Source organism: Gymnogyps californianus, chromosome 2 (genome assembly GCF_018139145.2).
Source record: "Gymnogyps californianus isolate 813 chromosome 2, ASM1813914v2, whole genome shotgun sequence".
Taxonomy (NCBI): Eukaryota; Metazoa; Chordata; class Aves; order Accipitriformes; family Cathartidae; genus Gymnogyps; species Gymnogyps californianus.
Window position 1 is genome coordinate 71,713,707 of NC_059472.1, and position 23,251 is coordinate 71,736,957.

Genomic DNA, 23,251 nt, shown 5'->3' on the forward strand with positions numbered 1-23,251 from the left:
TGTCCCCAATCCAGTCTGCGTGAGTGTACGTATGTACCAGGCAGCAGAATTGAATTAAGAGTGGGTGGCTTACTGTGCTGCATGGCTTATCTGCACCAGGTATTTGCAGCTTCTAAGAGTGCTTGTATTACCTTCAGTATGTTATTGGCATAGTGAGATCTTAGGGACATGTCAATCAAGATATAGTGTAGTGCTAGAACTAAAACTCAGGCTTATTTCCTCTCCTGCCCACCTCCTCCAGTCCATCTTTGACATTCATGTGTGGTCTTGCTGAATCCAGAGTTCAAAATAGCTGGATTTCTCTTGAAAACACTACACAATACCAGTTTACCAGAGATGTGTTATAATGGAAAGCTAAATGAAGTGCAGGGAAGGCTTGCAAAGCACTTAACTCGATCTTAGGCGCTAATTAAGCACATAACCTCTTGTGGTGTGGGAATTTTTTAGTTTATTCAACTGTATTTATTGGATTTTCTTCTTAGAGGCAATGACGACTGAGCAGTAGGTAGGTACCTGATTTCTAGACATAGGAACAATCCAGTTTGTCTACTTACTTACTGGCTTTTAAAAGTAAAATAAAAAGTTAGGTTCCAATTTCGTGGAGGTTAGCAAAGGAAGGAGTATTTAAAATTACTTGTGGTTTGGTTTTTGTTCTTAAATCGAGGCTTTTCTACTTGTAACTACCTTCATTGAAACTAAAATGCTTTTAAGTACATTCTAAATAAGCAAATAGAGATATCATCGTATATATGGTCTACTCTGAAGGTGTATTTGTGGATGAACTCCAGCATAAAGAGCTGTCAGATGAAGAAGAGGTATCATTATATTTTACTATGGAAGAATTTTTTTTCTTTACTCTGTTCTGTACTAGTTCTGGTAAATATTGGGCTGGCAATATGTGCAAGAATATATGTTAATATAGGTATTTTCATACCTATTTAAGGTATAACTCTAAAATGCCTATGCTTATAAATTTTTTTTTTTTTTTTTTACTTAATGGACTCATTTTCTGTAAAGAATATCTGCCTGTAAGATCTGTTTTTCTGGAAAACTTAAGATGATAACTAGAATGACTGAAACCTTGTTCATGCAATTTTTGATAACATATTCTCAGAATGGTTTACTAGACGTATTCATTATTTATATGACAGGTAAATAATTATGTTGTGCTGGAATATATCACAGATGTTAGCCACCAGAAGCAAATATAAGAAAGCTGAATCTTTAATTTTTTTAATGTTGATTTTAATTTTGGGGTGAAGAGCTTCTATTACAATGATATTGCTGCCTGTCTTAAGAGTGACTGTTGGAGGACTTGCAGCTACTGCTTTGGAGATTGCGTGTGTGTCTACATGCGCACAAACTTTCAACGTGGATATTAACCTTTATTCTGATTCTAAATAAGAAGATGCCGCAAGAAGTCTTTTATTCTTTGTATCTCAATTTGGAGGTATTTTTACACCATAAGCTGTAATGCTTAATCATCTAAGGCTTTCATGCTTGTTCTATATTTATAGTTTAATTGATTTTTTCCAAGTGATGAGAAGTTTCATCACACTGTGATACTTCTGGCTTCCAAATTTATTTTCTGTATAATTTATGATCAATATGTCAGGAAAAGTTTGTGGGAAATAACTATAGATAAGGAGCAAGTGATAACCTGCACACATTGCTCAAAATGAAGTTTATCTTTTACTTTTGTTGTTGTAGTAATGCCCTGTAATTTGTATGGAAACTTGCAAGTATTGTACTGTGGTTAAATACCTCATGGGATTTTCCTGCGAAATATTAGAGTTGAATTTTATTTTAATGGGGAGACATCTAGTTTCTCATTGGAAATGTAGAAAAGATGAAGCGTTTCCTCTGCAGAAGGTGAAAACAGAAGCTGGTTTTCATAGGTGTTGAGTTAAACTTCAGTGTTCTATTTGGAAAATCTGGCTGGATAATTTAACCCTCATTAAGATGCATTGATGATAGATATGGCTTTGAGCTGTGCAAGTAATTCTTAACTACATGGGAAGAATAATCAGAATATAGATTACTACAAAAATTTCAAGTTCACTAGGGTTGTTTTTTTCTGATGATAATTTGGGAGATTATTTTAACCAGCGAAGAGGGAAAGCTGATGCATGCTGAAGAGCATTTGTGTTGGTTGTCTTAGGGGCTATACATTGATACAAAGACATCTTTAATTTGTTATGCCTCCTTGTATTCTCATTTACTTTATTTCATATCTTTTAAATAAAGCAACAGGTAGCCATAAAATGTAACTGTTATTGAAAGGACATACAAGACTTGGCCATGTCTTTAGTACTACAGTTTTTCCCTTCATTCAGGGGTGGTCACCGAGACAATGAAAGTGAGTTAGAAGCACTATCCTGTCATAAATGACATTCCCACAGATTCTGCAATATTTACCATTTTCAAAAGCCCAACATGGAACTATACATTTTCATTCATGACTATAAAGAAACTCTGAGAACACTTAGAGTGTGGTAGTCCCCTTCTAGAAAAAACATGAGTGCACCCGCTTGCAGGAGTAGAAATATCCCCATTTACACAATGAAATGGTGGTAATGAATGATTTATATTTTTAAAAAAGCTATTCACAGTTATATATGGTGTGATTATATGTAGAAGGTCCTTGAGTATACACTCAGCAAATCTGCTCTTGATTTAATTCCTTGGTAACACGTTAATAGTAGTTATACTAAGAATCGGGTCATAAGTTTCTTTAGCAACAATTCCTAAGCGAGTTGGAAAGAAATTAAATGCTGGTATGGAAAAAGTCTTTTTAAAAGTTAGTCTTCAATACAAAAGATGAGGAAAACACATTATTTTTGTTCTGCTTGACTGCAGTGTTATTGTAGGAGAAGGCATGCATAACCAAACTTGTCCGGAAATGTGTTTAATGTACTTGGAAAACATTAACTTCTTTCTGTAGCTGTATTTGTTGCTCCTGTAAGCCTGTTGTATGGTTCGATTATGGGATAGAATTCCACGTGTTTGTTTTATACTTTACGGTGAAAATAACTGTGTGTTGGGGGTGGTTTTGTTTGTTTTTTAATTAAAATATAACTCTCAACTTTCTGGATTCAAGATGCTTATTTTAGGGAAAGGGGAATAATTATTAAACTATTCACTTGTTGATAATGTTCAAATTCATCTTATAGGTTTTTGTTGGTTTGTTTTGTGAATTAGCCTCCTGCCCGAGGCTACAAAGCAGGAGCTAGGATTTGCATGTAATGGCTGGTCCTGGTTGCTCAGGACTGGAGGTTGATCGCTGGTGTTTAGAGCCGGCATCTGGTCTTGCCTGAGATCTCAGTGACCCTCTGCCTATCCCAAAAGCAGTTGCAATTGCAGGTTGCTTCACGTGCTTCCATGTACGTCTTTATATTGCACTGGGGTTGATAAGCCATTTCAGTAATCTGGGCCTATTTAAAATACAGCTTTAAACACAGGTCATATATGGAAGAAAAGTAGTAGAGCACGTGCTAATAACTCAGCTGCTCACCTCTCTTCTGTTCTCCTTCCCTTGCTCTTTAGACTAGGGGTTCGCAAAGTTGTTTCCTTACAGACTTACTGAGTGTACGGCACGTTAAGCTAAGACACTAATGACTTAGGCTGGTGCCTGTGGTGTGACACCTGTAAAATAGCGTCTTCAGGAGCTTACTGTCTGCAGAGTAACATTGAAGGCCATGTAGGTGGAAAGTAGAGAGTCTGGCTTTCTCTGTTCGGAACTCCCAGCTGGTGGCATTTTCCTGGGGCTTTATTAGGCCATTTGAGCTCCAGTTGACTAATGGCTGTGGCGTCCAAACACTCAGCCGTTTATCCCAGCCTTGGCACAGTTTCCATGGTCAGCTAGATCTGTCAAGGACAGCCTCAGCTGGGGCTCTGCACGCTGTAAACACAAACCGTGAACTCCGACTGTGTTACTGGTTTGATTTTACATAAAATTGTAAAAATCAAGGAATTTCAAGTTTTCATTTGTGAACTCGATGCAAATTGGTCACACTAACAGGTTTGAATTTCTTGTGATGAATTTCCAAGTTACTATTTCAGTTGGGGCATCCAGCTTATAAGCTGAAGATATTAAAACAAATGTAACTGTGAAGAACTAGCATAAAAAATAACTGTAACTTTAATCTAAAACTAAGCATCTCTCTGATTTTATAATGAACAGCAGTTTGTAAGTACGTGTTACTGTTAGTTCTTGGATAGCTTCTATGGATGCTGGGAGACAGACTGTTAACAGGTTTATGGCATAGAAAAGAGCAGGTCTGACTTGCTGGAGGACATGTGGAAGTTCAGCAATAACAATGCATACTGTACGATCTTTGTGATAGCATTCACAATTCTCATTATTTTGTGGAAAAACTTCGAAATGGAATTTCATCCTTGTCACAGACAGCTTTAGGGTGAAGTTCTTGTCATCTCTTGCATCTAGTTGACAGCATTCAACAGAGGCCTGGGCTTGGGTTTAGAGAGTATAATATGGTTTGGATGGTTGAATTTCATGTAGAAATTGATACGTAAGTGGAGAAGAAATGTTAGGGGTTTAAGTTATGAAGAACATAGGGGACCATAATCTGAAAATTAAACCTAGCCTACCAAAGCTACCTCAAGTATGGGCTAGGTTATCCAGGTGACATGCTAGGCTCTGTACAGAGAGGCATCTTGGTGTGAAATGGACCTGTAATTACTTGTGCTGCTATGCAGAGTCAGTTAAATAAAAATCATCAATTTGTTTATTCAGGTTTATTTTTTCACAGTTATAAAAGAGTTTGGTTTGGGGGGGGAGGGGTTGTTGGTTTTTTTTTTTCCCTGGCTAGCAAGCATATATATAAAAAGTGTTATTGATGCTGTTTTATCGGCTTCTATATTTGAAGCTTGAACAAGTGAGTAGCAAGATCTATCTATATTGTAACACTTGAAAAAATAATGCTCTGCTGGAGAGTGATTAGGATTAGATATCAAAATTTCCACAGGCTCTCCAAGCATGGCTCATCCTGCAGCATGCTCTGCACTAGGAGTACAGGGGCTGAGCATGGTTTTCTTGCTTTGTCCAGGCAGATCAGGAGCTGAGCAGTGGATACTCCTGTGATCGTTGCTCTCAGCTGCAGCCCGGCTAAGGTGGAGGAGAAGTAGAACATACTTAGAAAAAGGGAATGGTTGAAGTGTAAGATAGGAAGCATTGGGAGTGGCAGGTGAGAAAGGTTGGGGAATATGAGCAGAAGGGTCAAATAGCATTTTCCCAAGAGCAGAGGAATCTGTAAGCTCTAGGAGCGTTAGGCATTGCAATGCAGGCTGAGCCCCAAAGGCCAGGCTGACGAAGCTTTGAATCTGGCTACCAAAAACCTTCTTTCTCATCTAGTGGCTGGCCCACAGCGAAGAATGACTCCCTCCTTTTACCCATCAGTGGACTAGCGGGTAGAGAGCTATTTCTGCAAGTGAAAAGGTTTTTTTTGACCTCTGAGGGTGGGAAGGGGAGAAAAGACTGTGCAGTATAATTCATGTAGTCACCTGGCCTTTTTGTAAAAGATGAACACAGTGCTGAATAAATAGTTTAAAACTTAGGTGCTAGAAAATTAGAGAATGTGAGATTGAAGGCTTTGTATACAGTTGTAATCTGTCTTCACCTTTTTGTATGTTCTTGATAATTAGACAACTGCATGTTTTATTTAGCAACAACCATTCCTGAATAAGAAAGCCCATTTTCTGGTTTAATAAAAAAAAAAAAAATTAACATACTATGATTAACTGCAGACTGTGTATCAAGAACAATTTTGTAGCAATAGAAGTGTATAGTGGTTTATATGGAAATACTGTTCAGAATTCACCTAAAGATCACATCTTCCTTTTTTCCCTCCTTTAAAAACAAAAGAAAACAAAAAAAGCGAAAGCAAACAAACAAAACCTAAAAACCACACCTTTTGGAAAGAATAGGAAAATACTGCTGATCTCCTAGGAAAAAATGTAATATGCTGGCTAAATAGATGAGTCTTGGCGACTTACAGTTTTGATTTTAGAAAACATGCAACAGCAAACTGTCAGTTGATTGACCAAAAAAAAGTATGAGAGAGTACCTGTTGAATACTTTTGTGTGTTTGACTTCTGAGTTTTCTGTGAGAAGGGAATCTGTTTAGCTGCTTCTAAGTGTAGATTACACATCGTTACGCGAGGATGGATCACTGCACTGCTTTGTTGCCTTTGGTGCTCTGTACAATTTTGCATCTCATAGCTCTTCATGCATTTCACATTTGCTTTTTGTAGTGATGTGTGAGTAGATATGATGTTTCCAAATTTTAAGTCATTTTATTCTAAATTGTTCGGTTTCTTTAGCTGTTTAAAAGAAAAGCCAGCCTATATTTTAAGGCAGATACACAAATAAGGGGAGATTGCAAAATAGTCCTGATGTTGGTCCTCTCTAGCTTGGCCAGGAGTGTAGGAAACACTCATGTTATGCAAGTTGCTTTGTAGCTAGCCTCGAAGTGAGGTATGATTTGGTAATTGGTATGGTAATTAACCTGGAAAACTATCCTCTGCTTTGCTTGCCAACTGGCTTTATATGCTGTGACGTTAATTGGTAAACTGATCCAGTGAAGAGTGGCTTGAAATGTTTACAGGCTTGACTGTATTTAATTCATCTCTTATTTCAGTGAATGGCTTTTTTCTGTTTGGTGGGGGGTTTTTTGATTATTTTTTTTTTTTATTTGTGAAAACTGGTTTTCAGATTTTTTTGGTGTTCATGAAGATTTTTCCAAAAAAGAAAAAAACAAACTCCAAAACAACTTCCTTTTTTTTTTTTTTTTTTTTTTTTTGGTGGGATGTTCTTCTCAGTTATAAATTTCTGGCTTCATGAATTTATGTATGCTAGGCTATAAAATATTGACATGCTTTTAATGTTAATTCTGGTTGCCTTACATATGGTGTTTGTGTATATGTTCCTGAAACAAAATGCTATTTGACAGAATGTGATCTGCATTAACTCAGGACTGTTTTGTCAGTTGAGAGTAAACAGAATTGTTTTATTGTAGTAAAACTTGTACTGTAAATATAGAAATATGTAGGAAATCTATAAGGGGGTGAGGGATTTACTAGTTACAGATGATAAAAACTTGTCTTGATGTTGCCTTCCTGCTTTATAGTAGGTGTTTGGGTTTTTTACTGACTTAAACTAAGGCAATGGCCCATGCCTAACCTAAGTATACATTGCAGGGGTTACCTGTGATTCTCTTTAGAATGTTCACATTTAGAACACGGAAGCCCCTCTATATAAGCATTTATGTTCTGGTTTACAACGTGCTAATTTTACAACTTATTCTTTTCTATAAGAACCATTTGTTACTATAGGTATTTGGGATGTAATGAGGTCTTCATGATGTTATGGGTTCCTCTGAAAAAACACAGATGAAACAGTGAATTATAAGAACTGTTATTAAACATAACTTTTGTTTTATAGGTTATTCAGCAATAGTTATGAACTCCCGTTTACGAGCCTTAGGTGGGAGGATAAATAACATACGAGCATCAGAACTACCAAAAGAGAAAACCCGATCAGAGATAATCTGTAACGTCCACTTTTTGGATGGCTCAGTACAAAGCTTCAAAGTCAACGTAAGTTTGGAAAACTACTTTTTTTTAAATACATAGAAATTTGTTTGAAAGCTGAAGATCAAATGTGGGACCCTGAGGCATGGGATTTCCAAGATATGTTGAAGATGTAGCTTTGCCATTACAAATTGCAGAATTACTGGTTATGAAATGGATTTATAAAGTGCTATTTTAATTTTCTTTAAAGTCAACCAACTGAAATGTCATACAATCTGCATGCCATGATTTTATCTGGAAAAAGGTCTTCTGTATGATATGGGAACCATGAAGAAACAGATCAGTATCAGCTGTGAATAAGTAATTCATATTTAAAGGGGACTCCCAAATTTGGATGTGTTCCTCCTTTTCTCCCATCAAAGGAGTGGTAGTGCTAAAAGGAGGAGGCCTTGTAAATTCCTGTGGTGATGTCAGTACATATTTTCTGAAATGCAAAGATGATGTAAATAGTGAAGATGACATGGCTTAGTAGGACAGTTCTGTTCAGTCTTTTGTACTTCAGTGTAGTCTCTTTATCTGGGAGCAGGGAGGGAAAAGGGATTAACGGAGGTTTGTACTCTACATTTTTACTGTATTTTATTCTGTAAATATTTTGGTTTATAAACTTCAGTATTGATTAAAAGTATCAGTACATTTTTAAATGAAAACAAAGGAAATACCTTCACTCCTCAATCAATTTTCAGTAGAATTATCTGACCATGCAGAAAAACTGTGGATGAATTTAAGTATAATCATGTGAATTTGTTTATATGATACTTCTTTTATCCAATTTACCCTATTTGAGAAGAAGCATTTTGCTGAGGAAGCTGCGTTGTTGGATATCATAGATTATGCAATGCTTTCTTATAGAAGATACAAAACTTCACCTGAAAACTGTATTTTCCTAAGTATTATTACAGTTCTCTTTGCAGACTGATTTTATTTTTGAACTTTGTTGGTTATTTATTGAAATAGAAAAGATTTGATAGGTAAACAGATTATTTTCATTCTAATATATACAGAATTAGTCTCATATTTTAGTATATATTTTATATACCATATATGTATATTTATATACATATATGTGTGTGTATATATGAAGTAGCTAACATTGGGGAGTGGGGTACAAGGAAACTAGGTATATGAGAGCGCAACCCATTAGTATACAATTTCCATTGTTCATCTCCAGCATGCCCTATAGGATTGCCTTGTCTGTCAATGAGCTGGCATAATTCTGCCCCCCCCTCCCCCCCCCCGATCTTTGAAAAATGAGGCATTTAAAACTTTTTGAAATCCATGCATAGTAGTATATTCTTCCTTATAAACAAGTGTTTACGCAGCTTTAGATTTAGCGCTTGGCCTGAAGTCCAGCCCTGTACAAGTGAACTTTGCTTCTCATTTCATCCTTTAAGCAGTGAGTGCAATATGATAAATGGGAACCATTTTGAAACTCCGGACGCAGCTGATTTCTCTCCCTGCCTTCAGCATACCTCTAGGGTATCCCTGCTGGTTACCTCCTTCATCCAGGAGTGGGAAAGGGCCTCCTTTACGGCAGCTGTAATGCTGAACTGCCGTGGGGATAATGCAGGACCCATTATTGCTTTATTGAAAAGAAGTGGGGAGTGTGGCTACCCTGCGATGTTATGGGCTAACGTAAAGAAGAGGTTTACCAGAAGATTTATGTTCTTGGAGTACTGAGCTTTCATACCAGTACTAAGGGAGCCTGTGCTTATCTGCCAGGATGGCCTTTCTTCATTATCTAACCTTGATGTCTGCCTAAGAACAGGCTTTGCCACGCTCTCATTGTGTCGCAAGGTCCAGTTCTCAAAAGGGTTTGAAGCCAGCTGCGGAAAATTTGTATCCAAGTTCTGTTTACGTTAACAGAAAAATTCAGCTTTGTGAAGTTGGTGCCTGACTGTGTGTGTGTTTTTATTTTAATTGCCAACGTCATTCAGTTTTATGTCTGTGCACAAAGAGTAACTCAGGTCTGTGGTCAGTCTGACTCAAGTTTGGCTCTGAACAGATTTTCCCCACTAGTGAAGTCTTTCTGTGTTGCTTTAGAGAAACTGTTTCTCACGTCAAGACATTGATTTATAGATCTGATTTTGCTCCATACTTTATTCATTTCTGGATGCCAGATCAATTGATAATTCTATATTTTTAAGAAATTAAATATGCATATCACATGGCATGATAATCCATAAGACAAATTAAAAGCAATGTATTTAATAATGTAGTAATACATTATTAAAATGAAGGTGTTTTCTGAAATGACGAGACATAGATACAAGATACATGGATAAAAGGACATACTATGTCTTGTGAATGTTGTAAATATGTTTTCTAGTTTTTTACTTTCTCAGTTTTTACTGTTATTGCTGAAATCTGTTGAATTTTTCTCTCCGGAGTTTGGAGAATTGGAACTGAACAGGATCACCCCTTTTAAAGCATAGGGTGTAGTGTTTTCTCTTTAAAAGAACTTCAACATACCAGTGGAAAATCAAGGTGGGGAATTTTTCAGGGTTGTATGTTTGTGGGCTAGTGGTACCTGGTTGTGATTTATGAAAGCTCTAAGTTTGGATGTATGTTACACTTTGAAATAATATTAGGCTAATATTCGTGTATACATAAGTATGCTTTACATTCATAGACAGGATTATACTTTTCTACCACAAATAGTGGAAAGTGAATGGGGAAAAGCAGAATACTCAAAGCTTGCCCTTCGTCCATTTAATAGCATAAATGGAATAGAAGACTCCTCCCATTCTAATGCCAACAGACTGAAAAATACTGAGCATTGCTTTGTCATGTAGCAGCTATCCGAGCACAGAGTTCTTACTGCAAGAGGATTTCTTTCTTTCAAAGGCATAGGGGGATTATGTAGAAAAATAACATCAAAGAAAAACATCAAGGGTAAGAAGAAACTTGAGAAAAATTTGATTTGAGTTTATACAAATAGATATTCCTAAATCGTCATTGCTAATATCTTGTTGGCACTGCACAGATGCTCAAGACTAGTAAATTTGAGGTGGATTTAAATTTAATGGAAAGATGATAGATTAAATAGTCTAAACTTACAACCTATTGACACACTGAAAAGAACAACTTACAGAGTTTGAAATTTTGAACTAGTACTAAGTGACATCTTTAAAACGATGGTAGAACATTCATGGTATCTCCAAATACTGAACCTTTTAGAGAACAGGGAGAATAGAGATATGACTTTCTTTTCATTCTATAGCAAAAGAATCTTTATAGAGCCCACACAGCTGATTTTCATCAAACTCTGTTAGCAAACTGCACGACCTTATGAAACTTTCAGTTATAGCTATAGGTGTCTCTATCATTCTGCTAGATGGTACTTTTTCCCAGTGGTTGTATCTGTAGCAGCATGAACGAAAACCAAATATCCTAAAACTGGGCAAAGGAAGAAGGAAGGTAGATTTTGCTTGTAGAAATAACCCGAGGGACTTGCTGTCTATTGAGAAACCTGAAGATAGCTGCATAATTTGATTCCTGCAAATTTGTTCTTATTAAGTGCTTATCCCAAAGAATATCAGTAGCCTGACCAACTGTAAATAAAGACTAATTTGAAGAGATCAGTGCCATTTTTCTCCTGGACTTTTGGCTTTGGCAGAATAATGAAGTGATAGGCTTTTTTGTTCATTGTTTTTATTTAAAGGTGTTTATACTACAGTTTTGGTGAATCTGAAATTTGTATTGATGGTATCACAAAGAGTTAATCAGTATAATTTGTGGTATGTGCTGTTCTTAAGTCATCATTATCAAGAAAGTTCACATGGGGAGTACATACAGACACATTCCACTACATTGCTTATGGTCCAAGTAGAAATGTATGTTAACTCCGCAACGTTGAAATGGCCTCTCTTGTCTTTCCCCCACTATGTGTTTCAGTATTTCGATGGAACATGTTGAAAGTCCAGGCAAAGAATAGAAGGTGCATATAAGCTAAGAGCTGGAAATGTTCTTTCAAAAACACATTTGAGACAAAGACTTGCCTGCACTTGGTACCGAGTGTTGCACTTGATTTTAATTATATCCAGGTTTTCTTGAAACCTCCCAATAAATTTCAGGTGTTTGAATTTTGTGATAAGGTTAATTCACTTCTGTGTCTGATGTTACCTCTGTCTTGTTCTAAGGCTATAATGCATAAGCTTTCCACATGGGGAAAAATGTTAGTTGTCGTTCTAATATATACAGAATGTGCTCACATACCATGTTTGAGTGTGTTTAATAGGTGTATATTGAGCAATAATGCAAATTTATTTGTAACTTTTGGTATAAACATGCAGGAATTTTCCATTATTGCTCTACTTTGACTCATTTACCAGGAATGACCACTTGGGAAGTATACCTCTCAATTTCCAGTAAACTGACTTTTGTGAAGGGATAAAATTTACAGTGTCAGATCACTTCCATATTACATTGTCTTTCTGAGTTGATGCTTGTGTCTTAGTACCTGTGATTTTTGCTTTAAGACTAGTTGGTTTTTAGTAATAGGGTTTCCTTCTAGAAATAAAATGATTAGGCAGTAATAATGAGAAAAGTTACACGACTTGAAATTCAGATCGTTAAGGAACGTTTTTCCTTCCCTGCCATCTCAGTTAAGCTCCTCCTTCCAGTATTTGAGAAGGAACATGATTGTTACAATTAACACCAACAATTACGATTGGTATGCTTAAAGTAATGGGCAGAGGTACAAGTTGTAAAGGTTCTTTTTGATTGTGGATGTGAGTTTTATAATTTTAAACTGCTCATAGTAAAATGCAATGATGCAGAATTGTTGGATCTTTCTCACTAAGTTTTCCTACTGGATCTTGTTTGATAATACGAGACACTTTAGTGCTAATCTGTGTCCCTGCATGTTGAAAGAACTGCTGTATGAAGTTTCAGGCTGGCAACAAATACTTAGTTTTATATCGAGGCAGATCAGTACACTCTACGACTGGAAAACAGTAAGACAGTATGAAATTTGATGATGCTTTTGAGGACAGTGAGAAAGTGATCTGACCTACAGCAGGCTTGTTAGTCTTAGCCCTTCGTGGGGCCTGACTTCGTAATAAATGCTGAAGGAAAGAATTAGTGGAAGGGAGATTTTTTCCAAAGTTAGAACTGGAATGACTAACCTCGTGTATGTTTGTTTTAAATCATTTTTGAGGCAGAGGAAATGCAGTGGGTCAAAACTCTGTGGGCTTGGATAAATATTTTGTATGACCTTTATATAGGAAAGTACTGCGCTGGAGTGTATGGAATCTAGAAGAGTTACAGGATGGGCAGGGAGTTGGCTCAAGAGGTGGCAGCAGATCTTGCTGAAAAGGAGATGTTAAACAGTGTAAGGACATTAATAGAGTTCTTGACTGTCAAATTTCATTAACATGTTGCTACTGAATCTTTTTCAGTAAATCAAAAATGTAAGATTTGAGGCATTATTAACAGTAAAAGATACAGGAATAGGAGGTAGCAGATAGGTTATCTTGAACAAGGAGTAATTGCAGTGAGGGAAATCAGCAGTGTAAACTAATAGCTTTCATAAGATGAGGTAATGTGTTTTTTTTTTTTTTTTTAAGCTCAATTTTCAGTTGCAAACAATAGAGGAGGAGAACATGGGTAGTTTGCAGACTGAGCTGCTCATGTGTTATCGTTCTGAAAAAGGTGAGCGCTGTTATGCACCAGGCAGGAATCTTCAGCCAATGTCAAGGAAGTATTAACAGTGTTAGTCTTGGCATCAAGGCCACCCTCCGGGGAATGTCACGTGTGGATCCTGGCTACTTGCAGACAAAAGAGGGAAGTTCCAGTCAGGCAGGCATAGAAAGTACAACTAGGATGCTCTGCAAAAGTCTGGACCTAAGGAAAGAAGAGGCTGTTCTGTTTACTCTAGCTAAACAAAATCTCACATGCTCTGAATAAGAGCATCAGGTGAGTAAATAAATTCCAGGAAGAGAAAAGGACAGAGTTAGCAGAACAGCAAATAAATTAGCTGTGTGTAAAATTAGTGTGGAAATTAAAAGAAAGTGTAGCACTTTGTTCAAGCCCCTAGGCATATTGGGACCAAAGGACACAGGCTGTTTGGTGCTAGATGACTGTTACAGGCTAAATTAGGAAAGGATGACCTCAAACAGCACATGAGGGGCAATGGGTATTGTGTCTGAAGTGAGACTGAATTTGCAAAAGCTTAAGTGGTGCTTAACTATGAGGTTGTTATTGCCAGAAAGTGGGGGCAAAGCTATTGCAGAGGAGAGGGATGGGGAGATGTGCTATATGTTGCACTGTTCTCTGAAAGTGTCACTTTGTACCACTTACCTTGTAGAAGTCGTCAAACTGAAAAGGATTACTTGCATATTTACCCCTCCACTCTGAAGAACTAACAGTCTTCACTTATGTTTGTACAGTTCTTAGGACAGTGGGTCTTGATCACCCCAGCTTCTAGGCAGTACTTAACATGAAAAATAATGAAGGGGTTCTTTCTCTTCAAAATCATGTAGCTTACTAGAAATTAAATTTGACTAAATTCCCTAAATATAGCAGGAAATTGTTGTGGCACAGGCAGAATGTAATAGGTGTTAGTTATGACTGCTTTAAATATTAATTTTTGGCCTATCCAACATAAGGTTAAAGATGTTTCTAGGTAGATTTAAATGGTGGTGAATGGTGTGTGGTTATGAGGTTGTTGATGCAAAGCTTTTAACAGTTCAGAATAAGGATTGATAGATGTCAGGAAGATTAAATAAATGGAAGTTTCTTTTCAGGGATGAAACAAGCAAGCCTCTTGGAAATGTTTCTTTTTAGTAGAAAAAACTTTAAAATTCTTAAGATTATCTTAAGAACTTGTGTCATTGTAACAGAATAGGCTAGTGTGGAAAGTGCATAATTTTTTTATCTCATTGTAGAAAGGCAAGAGCTTTATTAAGAATATCTTAACTACTTGCTGTAATAGTTGACAGGGTTAAGGAGAACTTGGTTCTAATGCCCAGTTTAGCTGAGCGGTGTTCATGTTGTTTTGCCCTCTTCCTATGGCAGAGGGGAGTGAAAATATGATGTGTTGTAAATCACTTGACTCATTGTAGTATTAGCATACACTGTGGTTATGGACTGTACTTGAATGGGTGTCAAAATTCAAAAGCAGTGATGTGACATGCTTAGCCTGCCTCACTTCACACCTAGATCTCAAGAATGTTTATGTGCAAAACAGATTGAAGACTGTGCAGCGTGAGCTGTGTGGTAACTTTATTTTTAGGTGTATAGGCTGAAAAATAATTCAGGTGTTTCTTAAAGCCAAAGCCAAGTAAATATAGATTTTTCTTGAGGAAAAACAGCAAAAACCTTCAGCTTTGGGAATTTTAACAACTGAAGAAGACTGTAACAATTTAAAATGACATTTTGTACTTAGCTTAGATTTCTGGAGTGGGTGCTTGATCGAGGCACTCTGGAAGAAACTTCATGCTTTTAATACCAGAGAGCAAGAACTGGAGCCACATAAAAGTAGTGTTGGAAATTGCTTTTGATAGGAAATGTGAGGAGGAGGAGAAGGAAATAGTAGATATGTAGGTGGAGGAGACTAGTACTGGCTGATCAGCTGGGTTTAGGGTTGGGAGACCCATGGGAACATTGCAAAGAGAGAACTGCGACTGCTGAGCAAGAATATTGTAGCAGGCAGCTTGCTTATCTTTACAGGGAAACAGCGAGAAGGCTTAGCAACTTGTGTGCTGGGGGAGAGGGGGAGATGCAATTGTGAGAGGGTGGGGAGAGAGAAGGTGAAGGCATCTGCATTGGGATGAAGGACCAGAAGCATGAAAAATGAGAATGGAATTAGGAGATAATGCTGTTGTAAAAAAAGGAGGCTGAAAGGAGTCAGAAGTGTTGAAATTCGGAGAGAAAATCAGCAGAAGAATCTGCCGTCTGTGGTCTTCTCCTGCCCCATTTGTAATGAAACCTGAGATCCCTGAACACTTTCTTTCAATAAAGTATATGTATCATCCCCTATAATTACTGGTTTTGGTCACAATATAACTTCAGTTGCTCATTTAGCTCATGTCAGAAGTATGCACCATAGATGTGCAATTATGCTTCTGAGTTGTGCAGGTGTCATGTGATGTCACTTGAAAGTGTTTTAACATTCTGCTTACAAAAAACCAACCCTGGGGAAACGAATATGGTATGTATAGTAAGGCAGTGCTAAAGATGAACATATTCATGTCAGGAAATGTCTATTATTTCGAAGGGTTAAGGTGGCATCTGCTGTTTTCATAGGGCCCTTTTGTGTACGTACATGGATAATCTCTGATAGCAAATCTCAGTCTTCATAGCGGAGCCCACCTCATTGATGGTGCTGGACAGAACTGCCTGACAGATGCACCGCACCGTGGCTGTGTGTGACAAGGAATGCTTGGTCGCATGGTCCTTACCTGTTGCTGAGATTTCAGTTTCTCAGCTGGATCTAGGTCTACACTATTTCAGAAAAAAATTGAGTTTGATCAGTGCTGTGGTTTGAATATCCCAAGGAACAGTAGCCTGTGTGAAAGGAGGGGAGTAGGAATGTGCAGCTGGGGAAGAAGGATGGGACAGAGCTGCTGCTTTTGATGGCCGCACAGACTTACAGGCCTGAGGGGACTTGCATTTATTGTGAGACTTCAACTGTTTGTTGTGAAAGTTAAACGAGATGGGAGACTGTTGGAGAGGAAAGGGTAGTCTCATACATAAGACAGTCAAGTGTTGCCTACATTGTTTTTGTCATGGTTTAGGCCCAGCTGGTAACAAAGCACCACGCAGCTGCTCGCTTACTCCTCCCCTGCTGTGAGATGGGGAGGAGAAAATATAACGAAAGGCTCATGAGTTGAGACCAGGACAGGGGGGATCACTCACCAATTATGGTCACAGGCAAAAAACAGACTTGACTTGGGGAAAAATAAACCAATTCAATTTGTTACCAATCAAATCAGAGTAGGATGATGAGAAATAGAACCATATCTTAAAAACACACCTTCCCCCCACCCCTCCCTTCTTCCCGGGCTCAACTTTGCTCCCGGTTCCTCTACCTCCTCCCCCCTCAGCAGCACAGGGGGACGGGGAACGGGGGTTGCGGTCAGTTCATCCCATGCTGTCTCTGCCGCTCCTTCCTCCTCAGGGGGAGGACTCCTCACACTCTTCCCCTGCTCCAGCGTGGGGTCCCTCTCATGGGCATCAGTCTTCCATGAGCTTCTCCAATGCGAGTCCTTTCCACGGGCTGCAGTCCTCTGCAAACTGCTCCAGTGTGGGCTTTCCCACAGAGTCACAGCCTTCTCTGAGCCCAGCTACCTGCTCTGGCGTGGGGTCCTCCATGGGCTGCAGGGGAATCTCTGCTCCGGCGCACCTCCTCCCTCTCCTTCTTCACTGACCTCGGTGTCTGCATGGCTGTTTCTCTTACATCCCACGCCTCTCTCCGCTGCAGGTTTTTCAGCAGTCTGCTTCCCCTTCTTAAATACGCTATCCCAGAGGCACTACCACCGTCGCTAATGGGCTCGGCCTTGGCCAGATGCGGGTCCGACTTGGAGCCAGGGAAGCTTCTAGCAGCTTCTCACAGGAGCCACCCCTGTGGTCCCTCCCCCGCTACACAAACCCAATACAGTTGTCTTCATATGTGACTTTGCTCCAGAAAAACGGGCACAGCTTTTCACAGGAGGCCAATAGTTGGCTGTTACCTTACCTTGCATCTGGAGCCTGATGTAGAAACACTGAGCATTCAAATCACAAATGAGCTACTAGGAGTTCTGCTCTAGCAGTAGGAAGTGTTGGATAGTATTCCATCCTCCAAAATAAGGTAGCCAAGCGGGTGTCTTTTGCTTGAATCTTTGTTCGTCTTTTCCCATCTTTTAAATAGGAAGAATGCTTTTATGTGACAAGGGAAGACTATGAATATGTTACTATTTAAAGCACTGAATTACAACAGTGTGGTACCCTGTTTAAAAAAAAAAAAAAGATAAATCTGTCTTCTGAACAGGACTTGAGTATTGTATAATAAACAAGGTCTAGAGAAAGAGAATTGAATACAATATTGTGTTCTTGACTTATTAAGTGAGCACTCATGCACTGACTAAGACTGGGGCCATCCACAAAAATGTGGTCACTATCATGCTTATACATTAAGTCCTTTGTTTCAAGAGATTGTTTAAGAAATTAAGAAATTTGCTTAAGAAATCAGAGCTTAATTAACTCAGAACTTAATTTTTAAGAAATTTGTTTCAGAACAAAGTGGTTGTCTTTTGCAGTCTAAATAATTTTCCTCTGGGAAAATTTTTTTTTTTGCATGTGTGCTGTCTATTTCTGCTTTTAAGAGTGAGATTTGGAAGAACATATGAAAAATTAGTTTGCTATAAATTTTTGAATAGACAAGATACCAAGCAAACCGGCCTGATTTTTGTTCTGTCCAGCAATTTCGTATATAAAAATCTAGACCTAAAGTGCCACACAGCTTTGCAAGCTGTTTATTATGTATTAGCATATTTAGGATTGCAGTCTTGTTGAGGGGTTTTTGTTTGTTTCTTTTTGTGATTTGTTTTTTTTTTAATAGAATTGGTTCACAGTGTTCTTTGGCAGAAGTTGGTTAATCTGCTCTCCACAATGCCATGGCATGGAGATACTTGTTTGGTTTGGGGAAAGCTATACCATGCTTACACTTCTGGATCTACACTGCCTGTGTAATTCCCCAGTTACACCAGTTCTTCTGTGATACCTGTCTTGAGGGATGTCTAGGCAGAAAGTGGGGTGGCTGAACGGCAGCTGAATGTGTGGAGGCTGAGGGCAGGTGGGAGTTGAAGCTGAAGTACAGGATCTTATGGCTGGAGCACAGCATCCTCCTACTTTTTTTCCCAGTCCTAGTGTATACTGACTTTGCCTTTTGACAGCTGATGTGGAAACAGAGCGCACTGCTTTGGTGGTGACAGCAGGGGCCAGAGCAGCCCCATGTGGCTGTAAGGCATCCTTGCAGGGTACAGCTCCGGAGAACAGCATTGCTCCTAAAGACTGTGGTCAAGAGAGAGGTGGTCTGCTTAAAATTAGATTGCTGGACTGACCTCAAGGCCTTGAGTTCGTATCAGTTCATATTATGAGATTTCACATGCCTAACATATTTTGGAAAGAAAGCCTCTTTAAAAAAAAAAAAAAGATACTTTTATCAGAATAAAGTTCTTACTGCTGAAAAACTTTGAACCAATGAATTAGCAGCTATTTTTATTCATAAGTTACAATTAATTGAAATAAATTTGTTTTTAAAAAAATGTATCTTAAAATGTGTAAGTGTTGCAGAGTTTCACTTCTAAAGTTTTCTTGTTTTCAGAAACAAGACACTGGACAGATTTTGTTGGATATGACCTATAACCAGTTGGGTGTGACAGAGAAGGAATATTTTGGTTTACAGCAAAATGAAACTTCAGTAGATTCACCTGTAAGTATAGTAAATAATAAATGTGTGTGCATGTATATGTGTATACATATATACACACACATATACATGCACACACATACACATAAATAAACAGTATTTATTTGTAAATATTTTTAATCCATCTAATAGTTTTTCATTTCACAGCGATGGCTTGAACCAAACAAACCTATTAGAAAACAGTTAAAAGGTAAGACTTGTTTTTAATATCTTGATTGTAACGGTGTAGTCCTGCTTTTATGTGTTCTTATGACTAGAATAAATACAGTTCTTGTAAATTAGTGCGTCCAGATGATAGATTTTCTTTAAGAGCAAGTCTTACCTCTGCCAGTCTTTTCAGCAGATCTTTCTACATCTCTTACTGCTAACTGAGTGCTAGTAAGACCTGGTAGGTCACTAACTTTGATGCTGTAATAGCATCTAAACCTGGCTTCTGCACAGTGTTGGACATCATGGCCGTGAAAGCAGTAGTCATATCACGGTGCCAGTAAATTCCTCCTGATAAGGAAGATAAAGAAGAGGGGTTTTGATACAGGGAAGTGGAGCCAGTTTCATATATAGGTTCTGGCAATTTCTTGTCTCAAGTAGAATAAGAAAAAAATACTTTTATGCTTGTTTTTATTTAAAACCAACCAAACAAAAAAACACCACCACACACTTCCAAGTGCATGTTTTGTTCTAGTATGTCTTGTTTATAAACAGCTTTGGGTAACACAGAATGCTTACCAAGAAGGACAGGCTGGCCAGCATGACCCTGCCAGATAGCAGCTTAGGAGGACTGAGTAACACTGTCCCCATTTGTGCTGTGTAACTTGAGCTATGTTTTTCAGCTCTCTTATTTCTACCATATGCTGTAGATTGTCTATGAATTGAAATAAAAATACATGCAGTTAACATGGTGAACCTCTGTTGATTTCTTGTATTTATATGTAAGATAGAATTGAGCATTATCCCAATTGACACGCTTCAAATATATTTGCTGCTTTTTTCTCTTCTAATACCTATGAGGTAAAGATAACTAAATAATGCCTTTTATGTAAAGTAGCATATACAAAGTACTTTCAAATATTGTGATGCTTTCATTTAGAGTATTTTCCTCTCATAGTTGGTGTTGGGGGATCAGGAGAGGCTTCTCGTGGTTTCTTTTAGAGAGAAAAATGCATGAGATTAATGTGTGGTTGTTCATGTAATTTTTCTATAAATATAGAAATAAAAACTTGGGGCTCTTCCTTTTTTTAAACAAAAAATTGATTTGCTCTTCTAAAATATTGCAGGAGGTTTTCCCTGCACCCTTCGTTTTCGTGTAAGGTTTTTTATACCTGATCCTAACACACTTCAGCAAGAACAAACCAGGTAACTTCTGTTTGATGTTTGCTTCCATGAACTAAGAATGTGTAAAGCCCTCCTTTCCCGTCTCCACAGCTTGGAAAACTATGCTATATTAGGTAGATAACTTCGTGTAACTCTTTGTATTAAATGTGTTTGGAATTGTCAGCTTGATGCTCATAACGAATGGTTTCTACTATACACAGCCTACAACTCTGAAATACAGCTGGAGTATAAGCTAGTACAAAGATGGCAGTTGGTTTATTTGCACCTTGGATTCCTTTTCTTTTTTTGAGCCCTTTGTCGCTTGAAGTACTTGCCTATTGCATTTTTTTTATCCTTTTCTTTTCTGATCCCTTAATTCCTCTGATGCAATGATTAAAAAATAAGGAAGTTCAATGGTTAAGCTGTCTGCATCCCTTAAGTCTATGTTAGAAGTTTTGTATCAACCAACACTGAGTCAGTTTTGAACACGTGTAGTAGATTTAATGCCAAGGGTGTGGGAGGGTGGGGTTTATTTTGTTTCAGGAAGAACAGATAACAGTTCTTGTTTTCTAGTTTGCCCATTACTTGTAACATGCAAAGATCTGTAACGCTTCAGTTTATAGTAGACCTTTAAGATTTTCTTTTTTAACCTATCTCTGAGTTTCTGGGGTGGTGGTGTACATGAATTATAAGCAGTTTTCAATTAACTTGTCACAAGGCTTTAAATGAATACTTGTGTTGTTCAGTGCACATGATTTGGAATTTAGAATTCACAGGCAGTCATTAATCTGGCATTCTTGTAACATTTTTGTGACATTTTCATTGTTAATTTCAGTGACTTGAGAATATAAATAGTACAGGGTGTTAAATGATATTTCTTGTAGAAAACTTAGCTATTGACCTGTTTTGGTATTTGCTAATCATGTAGTTATAAGCTGTTCTGCAGTTTTAAACTGAAATTATTCAAAGACCTGCTCTTTATGGTTCTTCACATCCTGACTCTCCAGTATCACTATAAAGTAACATTGTGAAACACACTAATAAGAGCAAGACTGAACTGCTCTTGGAGAATTGTTTAAGAGCTTTTTGTCAGCATATGCTACTCGAGAAATGTCTCATCCTCCATTGAGTAGTTCCAAGATAGACTGTCACAGTTTGGGGGTGGGGTTTTGGGTTTTTTGTTTGTTTTTTTTTTTTTTTTTTTAAAGTTACATCCAAGATGAATATTGCTGGGAGAAAGAAAGCGCAGTTCTGTCATGGTTTGTTTTTTGTAGTGTTCGTGGTGGCATTAATACTGTGGTCCTGGAGTTGTAGTACAGACTGCCAAAGATCTTTAAAACTGTTGTGAGAGTGAGTGGGTGTATGATTGCATATTTGTAAATGCCACTAAGTTTTAGTCATCAGTTTGTATAGTTTGCCAGGAAATCTAATAAAATAAAATTAATACATGTAATCATTTAAACCATACCTTTTAAATGTGAAAATAAATGTATGTTTGTTTGTTTGTTTTTCAAAAAAATCTTTTATAGGCACTTATTCTTCCTGCAGTTGAAGACTGATATTGTGGAAGGAAGGTAATAAGAAGAATCTTCAATTTCTCTTTTTAAATTTTATTTTAAAAAGAGTTATAAAAACCCTCAAAAAGCCTTTTTCTGAGGGTATCGTTGCTATAAAAATGTACCTTGTGAAATATTGCTTTAAAAGAAAATCAAATTGCTAGGAAACGTTACAAATTTTCACATAGCTCACTTAAGAACAGTTTAGAAGTCTGTTGCGAATGAGCTGTAGGAGATGGTGTGTGTCTGCAGGTACAATGTCAACCTGAGAGATCATTATATAAGCCATGGTGTGCCAGGCATGACGTTCCAAACGTGGGGACCCACTGTCTAGTGCGGTAATCAGGAGGGAGTAGCAAAGGGCAGTTCATGCTATCGTTTCTCATGATTTCAGGGTTATATTCCCTGTATGGTGTGCATATACCCATTGCTTCATTTGCCTGCAATTCCTCTGTGCTTATACATTTTAAAAGAAGAGGAAAAAGGTGGTCCAAGTATTTGCTGCCAAATGTAAACTGCCTTTAGGTTTTGGCTTTTTTCTTCTATGGAGTCAGTTTTGGTCATGAGATCAGAGCTGTCTTTGTGCTTGGCATTTGGCTAATTTTAGTGTTTGTGTCTAATTTTAAATAGACCAGACTTCGGCTATCAAAATAATGTGCAGAGCCCCATAAAAATCCCTTGTCCTTTTGCTTTCACGAATAAGCATCCAGCAAGAATACGAGCATGTCATTTTAGGACTAGTTACTTCCATTCACTTAAGAAGCTGTTACACAGCAATTAGCTTTTAATGTCCAGTCCTACTGTGCTTTGACAATCAAACTTTGTAAGAAAAAATCAGATACTCTTTGAAGCTAAATGAGTCTTCACGTACTGAACTAATTGCAGAGATATTGTTAACAATACATTTATATAGTCTATGTCTAAATAAAAATATTTTCCCCTCTTTCTAGGTTGTCATGCCCCATTAATTCTGCTGTTGTCCTGGCATCATATGCAGTACAATGTAAGTAATAACCAATTGTTATTTTGTTAATAGATGTATTTGACCAACTACCTTCTCTGTTCTTCAGTACTGAAAAATAGGGAAAAATTTCTTTCCTTATCTATTTGTGCAGAATATTCACAATGCTACAGGTGATGCTTTGTAAAAAAGTTGCAGGTTATTAAGCAGCCTTCAGACAGTCTAAATAGAAAAAGCGTACTTTTTAGGTCTGTCAAAAAAAAAAGTTGATACAAGAATAATGTTGTTCTTATCTATGCGTGCTTGTACTGCTGACAAAAAAGGTAGGTTTTCATTTTTGTCGTTTTTTCAGGGAATTTGATTTGTTAGATATGTAAAACTGTGTGTCGCTGCAATACA

The 23,251-nt window shown here is 37.6% G+C and overlaps 1 protein-coding gene across 1 annotated transcript in view; it reads left to right on the forward strand.

Moving 5' to 3' along the window:
* PTPN3 (protein tyrosine phosphatase non-receptor type 3) overlaps positions 1 to 23,251 on the forward strand; it is a 127,085-nt gene that overhangs the window by 23,104 nt on the left and 80,730 nt on the right. Inside the window, exons 2-7 of the mRNA XM_050891070.1 lie at positions 7,463 to 7,617; positions 18,920 to 19,027; positions 19,172 to 19,214; positions 20,299 to 20,377; positions 21,865 to 21,909; positions 22,842 to 22,894. Coding sequence (XP_050747027.1) covers positions 7,480 to 7,617; positions 18,920 to 19,027; positions 19,172 to 19,214; positions 20,299 to 20,377; positions 21,865 to 21,909; positions 22,842 to 22,894 — 466 coding nt within the window. The 5' untranslated portion in view covers positions 7,463 to 7,479. The remainder of the gene's footprint in view (positions 1 to 7,462; positions 7,618 to 18,919; positions 19,028 to 19,171; positions 19,215 to 20,298; positions 20,378 to 21,864; positions 21,910 to 22,841; positions 22,895 to 23,251) is intronic.